At 41.6% G+C, this 13600-nt stretch overlaps 1 protein-coding gene across 2 annotated transcripts; it reads left to right on the top strand.

The window, feature by feature from the left end:
- Window positions 1-1055: 1055 nt before the first annotated feature.
- Window positions 1056-12150, top strand: timeless (timeless circadian clock). Of its 2 annotated transcripts, none has more exons than XM_056437667.1 (30): window positions 1056-1158; window positions 1600-1682; window positions 1805-1958; window positions 2245-2359; window positions 2483-2545; window positions 2669-2770; window positions 2865-3020; window positions 3103-3236; window positions 3454-3541; window positions 3829-4005; window positions 4753-4970; window positions 5048-5151; window positions 5370-5539; window positions 5630-5755; window positions 5876-6027; window positions 6116-6213; window positions 6302-6419; window positions 6526-6727; window positions 6839-6978; window positions 7174-7253; window positions 7349-7472; window positions 7684-7766; window positions 7917-8071; window positions 9587-9806; window positions 9954-10022; window positions 10166-10284; window positions 10465-10702; window positions 11177-11228; window positions 11328-11392; window positions 11616-12150. In XM_056437667.1, the coding sequence occupies exons 2-30, from the start codon at window positions 1601-1603 to the stop codon at window positions 11744-11746; spliced, it is 3735 nt and encodes a 1244-aa protein (XP_056293642.1). In that variant the 5' UTR covers window positions 1056-1158; window position 1600; the 3' UTR covers window positions 11747-12150. The 2 variants fall into 2 exon arrangements, with proteins under 2 accessions (XP_056293642.1, XP_056293641.1); XM_056437666.1 differs by having other exon boundaries at window positions 1571-1682.
- The last annotated feature ends 1450 nt before the right edge of the window (window positions 12151-13600 follow it).

Here is a 13600-nt window from a genome sequence, read left to right as displayed (position 1 = left end):
AGAGTCTTGAGGAGCAGCTTTTATACACAAACTATAAATAAATTAAACAAGGGTAATTAAAAAAGATTCACATATTCAACATTAACTTTTCTTCTGACTATATTATAAATACTGAAAAACATGAAGCAGCACTCACTTCAACCTTAGTGACCACTGACATAGACCTGATGGAGGAATTCATAATAGGGGAACTGGGAATGTTTGTTAATACAAAGTCAATGTGGTCACACACGCACGCACGCACGCGCGTCTGGATGTCCGCCGGGCGCGTGAATGATAGCACGCGAAAAATGCGCCTCATTCGGGCTGATTTTTTAAACTCGGGCGGTAAAAGTAGGTGAGACTGTTGAAATGCTCCGCGTGACATCACTGACGTCATACCATTGAATCAGAACCTACGGATAATATTGATCGTCTGGAAGCAGCCGTCATCCAGACGCAGCTCCTGGAGAAGCTGCGTGCGACTACGGATAATATAATATGTAATATTATATAATAATATTATTAACCCAGACTCGAGGGCTTGATGGTCCGACGTGTGTGGGACTTTCTCAACAGAACAAAGAGTGTGTATTTGTTCTGTGGTGGACGGTGGTAACGATCTGTTATGCCACGATAAGCCACGCCCCCTCGCCGGCGCTTCTAGCGCGAGTGAAGAAAACGTGACAAACAGTCCGGCGAGTGACTCACGCGAGTACATTTAGTAAAGCAACGCAAGGGTTCGCCTCTCTGGCGTGAACGCAGCATCAAGGAGAATGAAGAGACCGCAGTCCGTTGCAAAAAAAATGACCTTCAAAATAAAAGCACAAGATTTTTTTTCTCCCTTTTTTAAGAAAAGACATCATATTTATTCCATGCCGTCGCGGGCCACATAAAATGACATGGCGGGCCACATTTGGCCCGCGGGCCTTGAGTTTGACACGTATGCTCTACAACGTCAGATAGCTAAACCTTGAGAGACACTGCCTGAAATGCCAAGCTCAGGGCAAAGCGTACACAGAAGACGGTGCACATCCGCTTCCTGAGTTATCCATTTTGGCGCGAGACTTGTCCGATTCTCTCAGACACAAAACCACCAACTAATGGAAAGCTCTTAACGTTATACCCGAACGGCTGCTGAACACGGAACCTGTCGAATAGCAGCGTTTAAACGACATGGTAAATCACATTATTTCTCTTCATCTGAACGCTGTAAGCTGAAACTAACGTTAACGGATAAATGGCCCCTGATGCACAACATTAGCCGTACGTGGAGCGGAAGCTAGCGAGGTCCCGCAGCTGATACACACCCTTGACTAGTTTGACGTATAATGTCACAGTGAACAGATTAACGATACGTTAAATCAATCAGTTAATAAGCAAACCATGGAAAAGATATCCCGTCTCTAAGTGACAGATCAGCCAATATGTTTTAACGCTAACTGCTTCTATATTTACTGTATAACACATACTAGGTGAATAAAGTGTGTTGTGTAGGTTCATTTCAAGACATTGCTCGATCTGGTCATATTATGGAAAGTGTTTTGAGTTGGTCTTTGTGTTGCTGATTAGACTGAACCTTCACTTCCAGGCTGTCTGATGGTGAAAGGTCTTATTCAGGATGAATTGCGAGCTTTTGGCAACGTGCAGTGCTCTCGGCTATCTGGAGGAAGACACCTATCACAAGGAAGCTGATTGCTTAGGTGAGTCTTTTTTACGTACATGTTCTGCATCATCAGAGGACATGTTAATGATATGTTGATATTATTGACTAAGAACAGGAAAACTCCCTTACTCCTCTAACTATTCTTTAATTGTGTTGCAGAGAGTGTAAAAGACTTGATCAGGTTTTTACGACATGAAGATGACACCCGTGACGTCCGACAGCAGCTGGGTGCAGGCCAGATTGTACAGAATGACCTTTTACCTATTATCATTCAACATGGACAGGACAAGGCCCTATTTGATGCCTGCATCAGGTATAAACACTCGCATAAACATCTTGAACTTGACATGCATGCTGATGGGGAGGGGGCGGCATTAAAACAATTTAGTAATATATTATAATATGGTCTTAGAAAATGGATTATTGGTACACCAATATATGCATTATGGCTATACTGGTGCCAATAATTGTTTTATAAGATAAAATAATCCTTGTATTAGTCCCACAATGGGGACATTTCCAGAAAGAAAGAAAATACAGAATATTGTCATTATATTTGCTGACTGTTGCTCATGTGACTCTCCTCTGTTTTTCCTCAGGCTCATGGTCAACCTTACTCAGCCTGCCATGCTTTGCTTTGGTAAAGTCCCAGATGACCCAGTGTTTAGACATCACTATTTGCAAGTTACATCTCATTTACAAGCGTATAAAGAGGTACATTGACCATAGTGTAACTGTAAAAAGTTATTTCATTTCAGTATAACAGTACTTCAAGTTTATAATTTACTGGATTGTAAAATAGTCTGTAATTTCTTTGTCCTTTGCTTTTATTTTCAGGCGTTTGCCAGCGAAGCAGTGTTTGGCATTTTAAGTGAGACATTATACACGCTTCTACAACTGGTGAGTGTTTCAATGGCAAAATAATCAACCTTCACCTTCACTCTTTCCTACAATATATCAGTTAAATGGTTCTCCTTCACATATGTTTTCATGTCTATGCCAACTCACTTTCTTCTCTTTCAGGACTGGGAGCAGAGACAGGAAGAGGATACTCTGCTCATAGAGAGAATCCTGCTGCTGGTCAGAAATGTGCTTCATGTACCTGCAGACCCCGGTGAAGAGAAGGTCTGACATATATACTGATATATAATGACACATACAGTGTATGAGATGTAACCCTTCATCTCACCTTCTGCTTTAATTTCTGTCTCTCCGGAAGAAAGTGGATGATGATGCCAGCATTCATGATAGGCTGCTGTGGGCTATTCACATGAGCGGTTTCGATGACCTGATCAAGTTCCTTGCGTCGGCCCAGAGTGAGCAGCAATGGAGTATGCATGTGTTGGAAATAATCTCCCTCATGTTCAGAGACCAGGTTAGACCTAGAAAAACTCTTGGAGGCACACGTATCGGTTTCCAACTGTTCTGTGTTTTAAACTCTTCGTCTCTCCTGACAGACTCCGGAAGCTTTGGTGAGTGCCGGCCAGGCTCGTTCAGCTGAAGAGAAGCACAGAGACTGTCAGGAGCTGGAGGCGCTGAGGCAGAAGGAGCATGCAGCCAAACGCTCCCGCACATTACAAAGAGGAACCAGGTACAATCCGGCCCACATAAAGTCACCACATTCTTTAACCAAGACACATTTCTTTTACATTTTCTATCTTGTGCTGAGAAATGTCATAGAACCCTTGCATGTTATTTTCAGGAAGCTTTTGTTTACTTCCCAATATTTATATGGCTTGTTTGAAGCTTAGAAATTAATTGTATGTTCTATCTGGTTGTGTGTGTTTGTGTCAATGTTATTCTTTCAGACACTCTCGCTTTGGAGGGTCCTATGTTGTTGAAGGCCTCAAGTCGATTGGGGAAAGAGACATGATTTATCACAGAAATGTTCATAATGTGAGTATTGAACTCTTAGATCTCATCTCTGGTGTCAGGCAATACAGCTTACAGTATCTGTAATGGATGTTTGTAAATTCACATTTCCACAAAGATAGATTAAGATAGAAGTAAGCTTGTTTACTCTTGTTTGTTTTCAGCTTTGAGAACCACCTGTTTCGTAACAGCGGTTGCTTTCATGTTCTTTATTTTGAAGAGTTGAACATTTAAATTGTGATTTTTCATTTTGTATCATCTGTATTTTCAATATGAATATCAGTTTATTTTTTCTTCTTCTTTTGTTGTAGTTCAAAAGCTACACTCATGACACGGGCAAAGCAGTGAGACGCGTTCCCAAGAGGAATCGTCAGGCCCGGGAATGTAAGGACAAGCGGCGCTCGGCTCTCAATGTTCGACTCTTCCTGCGAGAGTTTTGTGTCGACTTCTTGGAGAACTGCTACAATCGCCTCATGTACCTTGTCAAGGTCAGCTGCTTCAACATTAATGACCGATTTGTAGCACCATTACAACAAATATCCTTTTTGTGTCTTGTTTACGAGTATACAAATGGTAAAAAGGCCTGAAGTTGTTGCATTTTTTTTATTTTTTATTTTTAAATTTATTTAGAGAATAAGGGACAGTGCATATTGATTGACAGTACAATGTACATGTAAATATGCCAGATTATAGCCGGGAGGCTAGTTTCCATCTGTAGTCCCTTGGCAGGTTGATGTAATTTAAGAATGCAAGCAGAGTGAAATGGAAAGCACACATCACTTCACACATGACAGTACAGTAATACAAAAGAAGAAAAAAAGATTAATAAAAAGGTGCATGCAAGACATTTGGATACCGTGCGGATTAACTCTAATGGTCACAGGGCTGATTAAGTCTGAGCCATGCCTTCAGGTGGCCTTTGAAGGTGACCAGGCTGGGGCTTTCCCTTATAGAAGGAGGTAGGCTGTTCCACATCATGCATCCTTTGAAGGACAGCACATTTTGCCCAAACAGGGTTTTTCTAAATGGGACCTCACAGTCCCTGTTTGTGACAGCTCTGGTGGACAGAGTGGAGTTAATAGATCGATGTTTGATAAAGGTTTGATACAATTTATATTGCCTAAACATCCTGTTACAGAAGATCTCTGATATGTGTAGTAATAAGTGACTCATAAGTACATTTAATCGTTTCTTAAGTACTCCCAACACTGTGTATTCCCTTGTCTCCTCTTTAGGAGAGTCTAGTTCGAGAGCAAACTCAGCAACACGATGAGACGTACTACCTCTGGGCTCTCAGCTTTTTCATGGCTTTCAACCGTGGCAACGGTTTTCGTGCTGATTTAGTTTCGGAGACCATGTCCATCCGTGCTTTCCATTACATTGAGCGTAACATCACCAACTACTATGAGATGTTGCTCACCGATCGCAAAGAGGCCACGTCCTGGTCACGCAGGTAAGGCCATGAGGAAGCATGTTCAAAATGTCAAATCTGTGTTTCGTTCCCAGTTTGACATCACTTGTTCTTTTTAGGATGCACCTGGCTCTAAAGGCCTATCAGGAGCTGCTGCTCACTGTAAACCAGATGGACTGCTCACAGGATGAAAGTATCCGTCAGAGTTCTAGTGTCATTAAATGTAAGATGCTAACGGATCTTATCAACTTTGAGTATTTTTTTTGAGTACTTAAATAGTTGGAACAAGAGTTTGCACATGGCTTTTTCACGACATAATGCTTTAAGTATATGGATTTGGTACTCTGCTTAAAATCGTACTCTACGTCTGAAATATTTTTAAAAAATGTTTTTATGTGATTGTAGTCCTCGTTGTCTCATCTATTTGCCTTCCCCTTTTAGGCAACATATTTTACCTAATGGAATACAGGGATATTTTCCTGACCCTGCTGAGGAAGTATGATGAAACCAAACAGCCTCAGTCCTACCTCAAAGACTTGGTGGAGTCAACTCATCTCTTCTTGCGCATGTTGGAGCGCTTCTGCAAAGGTCGCAGAAGCTTGATGGTTCAGGTAAGTTCCTGTGCTACATTTTCTACGTGTGTAATAGTTGCTGTTAGTATCTCCTTATCATGTTAATACCTAGCTCCGCAAACTTTTCAGAAAAAGAAAGTGAGGCGGAGACGGTCTCGAGGTAAAAAAAAAACCTCAGCTCCAGAAACTAGTCCGGAGGCCCTGGCAGAGACCTGGAAGATTGTGGAGGAAGAGCTGAAGGCTTCAGGGTTTCAGGTCAGTGTGAGAATCAGCCTCTAGGGGCAGGAGAGAGCCCCCAAAACACATTAGTCTGACATCAGTGAATATAAGGCTCAAAGTATTTTCCACCACTGAATACAACCTTTCTGTCTTCAGTTGTCAGAATCTTTAACTGAAGGCACTGTGCCATTTGATGCCACGTCTGAAACTCCACTTGAGGACCAACGGACTGAGGCCATGGTGCGCGTGCAGGATGCCCTGCTGGTTCGACTCGCACCAGAAGCGCTGGGGTTGCTGCGTGCTGCCAGGTCGGGGAGACTCGGCATGCCTTCAACCCTCATGCTAATCGCACATGTTAATGTATTTAAGTATTCACCATCCTCTCGTTATTCTCAGAGAGGTGTGGCCAGAGGGAGATGTGTTTGGTTCTGCGGATGTGGAACCTGAGGAGGAACTGGAGCTCCTGAAGCAGATCCTTCATGCCAACCTGCCAAGTATGTGTTTTGATTTATTGTTTGTATTTAAGAGATCATTCGTTTCACAGCATCTGTCCAGCATTCATCCCATTCCTTCTGATGTCAGGGTCATCTCCTGAGCCTGCAGCAGAGGAGGAGGATGATGCAGCAGAGTTAGAAGAGGAAGAGTTGGAGTCTGTCCAGATTTCCGAAAAAGAGTTCAACTTTCTAGACTTCATCAAGAGGTGAGGGAAACCGTTATATTACAGTAACCTGCTGACACTGCATGCACAAATAGTACTCTTGTGACCTTCCTAATGGCACATGTTGCCCTCCTCTTACCCCTCACAGGTTTGCCAACCCCAGTGTTGTGCGTCCATACCTCCTCTTATTAAAATCATACTCAGAAAACACACCTCACACGAACCACTGCATCGCTCGAATGCTGCACCGCTTGGCTGTTGACCTGAAAATGGACGCCCAGATTTTCCAGCTGTCAGTCTTCAACCTTTTCAACAAGATCCTAAGTGACCCCGCTGCAGCTGCTTACAAGGTACAGTAATAACATGAGGAAAATGTTCTCCTATGTTGTCGAGCAAACTATTTGCGATATCGGGGCGGGTGTATATGACACCGGGAGCTTACTTTATTCTCTCCTTCACAGGAACTGGTGACCTTTGCCAAGTTTGTGCTGAACCGTTTCTTTTCTCTGGCAGCACAAAACAACAAGGCATATGTTGAACTACTGTTCTGGAAAAATGTGGGTGCCGTATGTGAGATGACTGAAGGCTACAATAAAGACAGGTTGGTCCTTGTTTTTGCGTTTCTCTCATTGTGCGTTGTTATGCTGAATATTGTTTCCAAGTTACAGGTAAAAGATGCACGTGTGTAATATTTTTTTCAGAACATTTATTAAAACATAATTTCCATTCACTGTAAAATAAGCAAACATTTGTGTTCCGCTTTTTTAAATATTTCATCTCGTCCTAAATATGTCAGAGAGGAAACGAAACCAACGTGGACTGAAGAGGAAGAAGAGGAGTTGCGCAACCTTTACACGGAGCATCGTTATTCTGACGGTCTGCTTTGTTTTGATTGTTGAATTATAAGTTACAAGACACATTTGCACACTTGGGTCTAGATTTTGTCATTGACTGTCCATTCTTGTGTTTAGTGCCAGATGTAGTGGAGACTCTGCTGCCATTACTCAGCAACAGCAACCGCACCCGGCGGCACGTAGTAACGCAGCTGGTGCATATGGGTCTGGTGGAAAATGCTAAAGCGCTGAAGAAACAGAAGTATGTATTCCAGACAGAATGAGTAATATACTGATGTTTATTTAATTCAATTCAGTTTATTTTGTATAGCCCATTATCACAAATTACAAATTTGCCTCCGATGGCTTTACAATCTGTACACATACGACATCCCTGTCCCAGGACAATGTTGTGAGGAATATATTGCAGAATTTGTTCTATACATTGTAATTTAGTTTTTTTTCCCCAAAAGGAAAGGTACCCAGATTGTTCTTTGGACTGAGGAGCAGGAGGAGGAGCTGCAGATGCTCTACGAGGAGTACAAGGACTCTGATGGTACTGGACACCATATTCTCATTTTGTCGTGCATGACAGGAACATGAAGAAGCCTCTCAGTGTACCTCTTTTCCTCAGCTCCAGTCTCAGGAATGCTAATGGATGCTTTTTGTGGTGACCCTCTTGAGTGATAAAACTTTATTTTCACAGATGTTCTGGGTGATCTCCTGAAGAAGCTCACAGCTAAGCGGTCCCGCGCACGTGTGGTGGACAAGCTGCTCAGCATGGGCCTGGTGTCTGAGAGACGAGAACTTTATAAGAAGAGGAGTCGCAGCACTCATGGGAAGAGCTCTGGAAAAGGAATGGTAAAGTTATTTTAGATGACTTCTTATTGCTGATCCGTGAAGCAGTTATTTCATATTTTACAATAACACTATGGAGCAGATTAAGAAATTGGAATTGAAGACAGTTACTCATGTCATACGCATGTGTGTGTATGTATATATATTAGGGCTGGGCAACGATTAACATTTTTAATCGCGATTAATCGCATGATTTCTCTGATTAATCACGATTAATCGCATTTGTATACGCAAAATCCAATAATTAATTCAAAAGGAGCACACTTCTATTTGAAATGTTCTGCCATATGAATGAAAGTGCCATAACATTTGTTGTCCCTGTTAGAGTGAGACACCAGAAAACCCTTTCAGTGCAGTTTGTCAATTCCTAGAACTTGACACTTATTTTAAATGTACTGCCATATGAACTAAAGTGCCATAAAATCTGTCAGGACATTGTCAAACGCTGTTATGCAGAGACACTGTGACAGAACGCTGGAGGCTGAGCGCGAAGCAGGGACGTGATCACAAGGCAGTTGTCTCGCAGCAGCGATCATATTTGGTGCTCTATCTGTGCTCAGTGTGGTGACTTTATTTGACACATTCCACTGCTGTGCAACTTCAGTAAAGCGTCCCGCGCACGTTTCAGCAGAATGTCTCTCCTCTGTTTTCATCAGTCAGGGCGTGTGAATGCAGCGCCCACTTCTCATCAATATAATGCTCAGTCACTCCGAGGTCATTGTGGTTACCGAGTGATGTCCAGTCGTCCCCAGTGAGAGCAACAGGGTGCACGTTGTGACGCTGTCGCTTTGCAGTCCTCTCCTTTTCATACAACTCGTGTATTCTCCGTGTGATGTGTGTCTTGAGGGCGTCTCATACCTGCCGTCATTTGTTGAGATTCTCATATGTTTCTCAGACCGACATCTTCCACAATCCTAATCGGCCTGCAGTAGCTCTCCACTTCGCTGTGGCATTGGTTAGCTTCTCTTGCCTTGGTTCATCTCCTCCCTGCAGCGAGCGTCGTCTGCCGAAGCCTCGCTCCACTGTGTGTTTGGTTGTATGATTTGCTGGCATCAACGGTGTGTTTAGCATTTAAATGATATTTAAGATTGGAAGTACTCCGGTGATAAGACAATTCATCTTGGCAGTGGTTACATATGACTTTGTTTCTGTCGACTCCGCTGTCTTTAAGAACTTTAAATTGAAAATGGCCATTTCAAATCTCCGTAGCCTACTCTTCTCCATGTTTGTTAAACCGCGAATTACTTTCTTTTCCGGTTCCGCAGCAATCAGTAGCAGACTTTTACAAAATAAAAGCCTGTGAGCAACAAACTTTTACAATAATAGAATAAATAATAAAACCTGCGTTAACGCGCGATAAAATAATTGTCGGCGTTAATTAATTGATGCGTTAACCCAAGATTAACGCATTAACGTGCCCAGCCCTAATATATATATATATATACATACATACATACAATATGTGTGTGTGTGTGTGTATAGCGAGAGAGATTCAATAAAGGTCAATCTCTCTTTCAGACTGAAGAAGATTTCATTGACGAATTAACACAAGACTTACCAGATGATCCAGTTGACAGAGATGATGAAGATAAGGAAGAGGATGAATCTGAAGAGAGTGAGGAAGAGGAAGTGCAAGAAAGGGAAACACAAAATGGAAAAAGGAGGAGCCAGAGCCTGCCCTCTACAGTAGGGAGGATACCTGATGTAAGCGCCATGGTGTCTGCTTTACTGCAGAAAGGTGAGACAAGGACCCACAATGATAGTAGATATTATGATAAATATGGATTATAAAGGCACACAGTGTTTGTGTTTTTAAGTCCTGAAAAAGTAGATATTTTCCTCCATTATGCACTCTTAATAGTTTCATGTTTTCTTTTCACGACAGGCATGTCTGGACCTTTGTTGTGGCTACAAAATAGTTTATACAAAACAGCCAAGGACCGACAAACAGACGGTACGTGCAACTGTCCAAAAAAGGTTATTTCTTTATTTTATTTAAAGTGGGTTTGGTTTTCAGTGAAGTTACAATATGTGTGAAAGATGTATGTAAATGCTGCTCTTTGGTCTCTTGATGAAATTGTTGCAATCCATTCAAAGAGTTGGCCCAGGATGTTCCACTTCTTCCTCTGTCGGATGAAAATGACGATGCCATGGAGAACAAGAGCTTCTTGGGGCTGTTGCGCAAGCTGAGAATTCGACCACCTCAAAATAATCAGGTGTGGTTTTCCACCATATCAGCTCATTGTAATGATAGTCCTTTGATCTGCTGTTTGTTCTTTCATTTAAGACTGTTGGAGTTTCTCTGTTTGAGAGTACAACCATTAAAAAAAATACTATACAGCTGATATTTTACAGTTACATCATTTTGTTGTTCATTTTTAATTTTCGGTAACCAGGAGTGTTTTTGGAGGATCCCAGCACATATCAGTGTATCCCAGCTCCAGAGTGCAGCTGCAGCTCTTAGTCCGAGAGAGGAGGACAGGGAGCAAGACAGCTCCAGGAGTCCAACTGGAGAATCTCAGGAGGAGGAGGAGGAGGAGGAGGAGGAGGAGGTCTCAGGTGAACAGCGAGCTCAGGCTCTGAGAGCTCTGCTGCTCACACGCAAGAGGAAGCACCCAAACTCGGAGCATACAGGTATGCATGGCAGCTTTAGGTCCTGAAACTTGTCTCAGATGACAGCAGTTAATTCCAGCTCTGTCCCGTAAGTCAGTGTTCAATGACATGACATGCTCTGGCTAAACTAGCAACCAAACATTGTTTTAATGTAAAAATCTATGTCACTACTTCAATTTAATTTCAATATAACATGAATCTACTCCAAAGTTCTCACAGTCGAGTGAAGCATCAATGTAATTGTGACTGTAAAAAAAAACGTCATCCTTGTCTTGCATCAACATGTCAAACGTACGAAACGTATAACAGTAGCAACGCATCGAGGTTTAAAAAGGACATTGAGAATTACACCTAATAATGAAATTGCTTTGGTATAGCAGTTTGAAAAGATAGTTCCAGCTGTTCTTATGAGCAATATGTGAAGCCATTGTATTAGATGAGTCTTGGGTTGAGATTACTTTGTTCATATTATACATTTTTGTATGTTGTTTTTAGCTGCTGCCTCAGATTTCAGTCCTACTGAGGAGACAGACCATCCACCCGAGAGGTGAGGCATTACTCTGTTCTTTTTCAGTTAAGCCCCACAGCTGAGAAATGTCTAATTCTAAACACTCCTTAATACTTAATCTATTTCTGTTTACATCAGGTCCCGGGAGAAGACCACAACTAAACGAAGCCGGGTGTTGGACGACGACGATAATGAGGAGGATGGTATTTTACTAGGATTTTCATGTTTTTGTTTAAAGATCACTAAGTGGGCACTCACAATATTTGTAAAACTAAAGGTTGTATCTTGTCACTTTAATTTTATTTTAGGCTATCCTTAACATCCGTGCTACGGCAGTCCAGGGCCAGCAATGGTCCTCTGATGATATTGGTGTTTAATCAAGACAGAGCTGCAGCATTTTGTCTCACACATCGACTGTCTTTACAGAGGATGACTCCGCCATGGTGATAGATCTGGATCCCAACGGTGACCCAGATTCCGACAGGGAGGATGTCTCTGCGCCGGTGAAGCGTAGACGGAAGTTTGTCTTAATTGATGAGGAGGACGATGAGGATTAGTGACTTTATGTAATGGACTGTAAAAACTGCAGACAAGGGAGTCTTAAAAGGCCCTTCTTGTGCTCCGAGGTGGAGACAGCCCTCTGGAGTCTGGAGTAGTCCAGAGCGCAGAAACTATTAATGGAGAACCAAACGACCCCGAAAAAACAGGTCCTTAGACCGGCGCCTGTTGGATCCTATTAATTACTTTCATATTGTCATCCCTATGGTGCCTTTTTGTAGTTATTTTATGTTATATGTTCTGTCAGATTTGTTCCTTTTTTCTATGCATTCTTGGTGTGTACATTATACAGATATTGCTATTTTTTAGCTAAAAGTTAGTTTTCTCGTTATTTCAGTAACATCTTTTGGATTTCAGAGTAAAAGTTGTGATATAATTAAAAAAAACGTATGTCAAAATATTGTCTCACTGGCAGCTTTTGTTGTCATATTTGTGCACTGCATCATTTTAAACAGTAGAGGGCACTTCAATGTTACACTATTGGCTTATGGAATTACTTCAAGTATTATTTGAATATCTATGTAGAATATATCATTTTAACTCTAATATATTGTATATCCCTTTAGATTTATTTGTTTAACAACTTGTATAAGTATTTTAGTTGCTAATTAGTGACTGAGAAAAGGCTCATGTAAATGACTGATTATAATCTCAATCTGTCCTTATGTGTTTTATACTTCTGCAGAGAGGACATGGCTAGATATATTTTGATTAAGCTTTCTTCAACAAGGATTTTGTATCTATGAAGTTTCTGCCTGTAGTCGTCCACGTTTTGCAGCTGTGTCGGAGGTGGTCTTTGGTCCCCACATCTGGACCATGTTAGTAACTTCCTGTCACAGAGCTTCAAGCAGACCTGACAATCCACAGATACTGCTGTGAGTTAACCATGTGAGCTCATAGCTGGATGGGTGTAGTTTATGAAACTAAGAGGTTAAAGCTGTCTCTCTCTTCCTCTCCACAGAGAACTGTCCCAATACGCCTCCATGTGTTAACTTAAACCAGGCTGTGACAGTCAGTTGAGTTTACAGAGATGACTCATTGTTTTGGAACTGGAACATAAAATCCTGGAGGCTGTATTGTATAAACGGATGCATTATACAGTAAATCATGCAAACTTTCAGTCAAATAGAAACCATACTTTTACATGTGAAAACTAGAATGGGCACTCGGTAGAGCGCATACCTTCGCATATCACAAGATTGGGCATTGAATTATGAACATTTTGGCATTAGTTGCATGCCAATTGGACAAAAATGTATCGTGCTATGGTATTAAAAAAAAAATTGACCTTTCCATGACCTTTGACCCGATTGATCCCAAAATCTAATCAAATGGTCCCCGGATAATAACCAATCATCCTACCAAATTTCATGTGATTCAAGAAGATTTGACCTGTTCATGACCTTTGACATTGACCTTTGACCTGATCGATCCCAAAATCTAATCAACTGGTCCCCGGATAATAACCAATCATCCCAGCAAATTTCATGCGATTCGGTTCAATACTTTTGAGTTCTGCGAATAACACGCATACAAATAAATAAATAAATACACGGCGATCAAAACATAACCTTCCGCATTTTCAATGCGAAGGTAATGAAGACCAAGCTTTTCATTTAAAAGCTACAAAAATCGTCCTCATGTGCTGGAGTTGATACATTATCCTCAGAAATGACATGTTTAGGATTTCACACTTACAATAAAGTAACTGGGTAGAATATACAGGACTGTCAGAAAATTAGAATATTGTGATAAAGTTTGTGCATAAATGAACCTTGAGAAACTCAGCCACTGACGGTGCTAATGTTGCTGCTTATCCACAAATGGATCATTAACTGGTCAATGTGGTGACT

The sequence above is a fragment of the Pseudoliparis swirei genome, chromosome 18 (assembly GCF_029220125.1).
Source record: "Pseudoliparis swirei isolate HS2019 ecotype Mariana Trench chromosome 18, NWPU_hadal_v1, whole genome shotgun sequence".
Lineage (NCBI taxonomy): Eukaryota > Metazoa > Chordata > Actinopteri > Perciformes > Liparidae > Pseudoliparis > Pseudoliparis swirei.
This window is presented reverse-complemented; position numbering and strand designations above follow the sequence as displayed.

What these genes read in the sequence shown, in the direction of transcription:
- timeless (XM_056437667.1), top strand. Translation starts at nt 1,601, where the DNA reads ATGAATTGCGAGCTTTTGGCAACGTGCAGTGCTCTCGGCTATCTGGAG. An exon ending in GCCACGTCCTGGTCACGCAG is followed by an intron (nt 4,971 to 5,047) that starts GTAAGGCCATGA and finishes TGTTCTTTTTAG; the next exon opens with GATGCACCTGGCTCTAAAGG. An exon ending in GGAGTACAAGGACTCTGATG is followed by an intron (nt 7,767 to 7,916) that starts GTACTGGACACC and finishes TTATTTTCACAG; the next exon opens with ATGTTCTGGGTGATCTCCTG.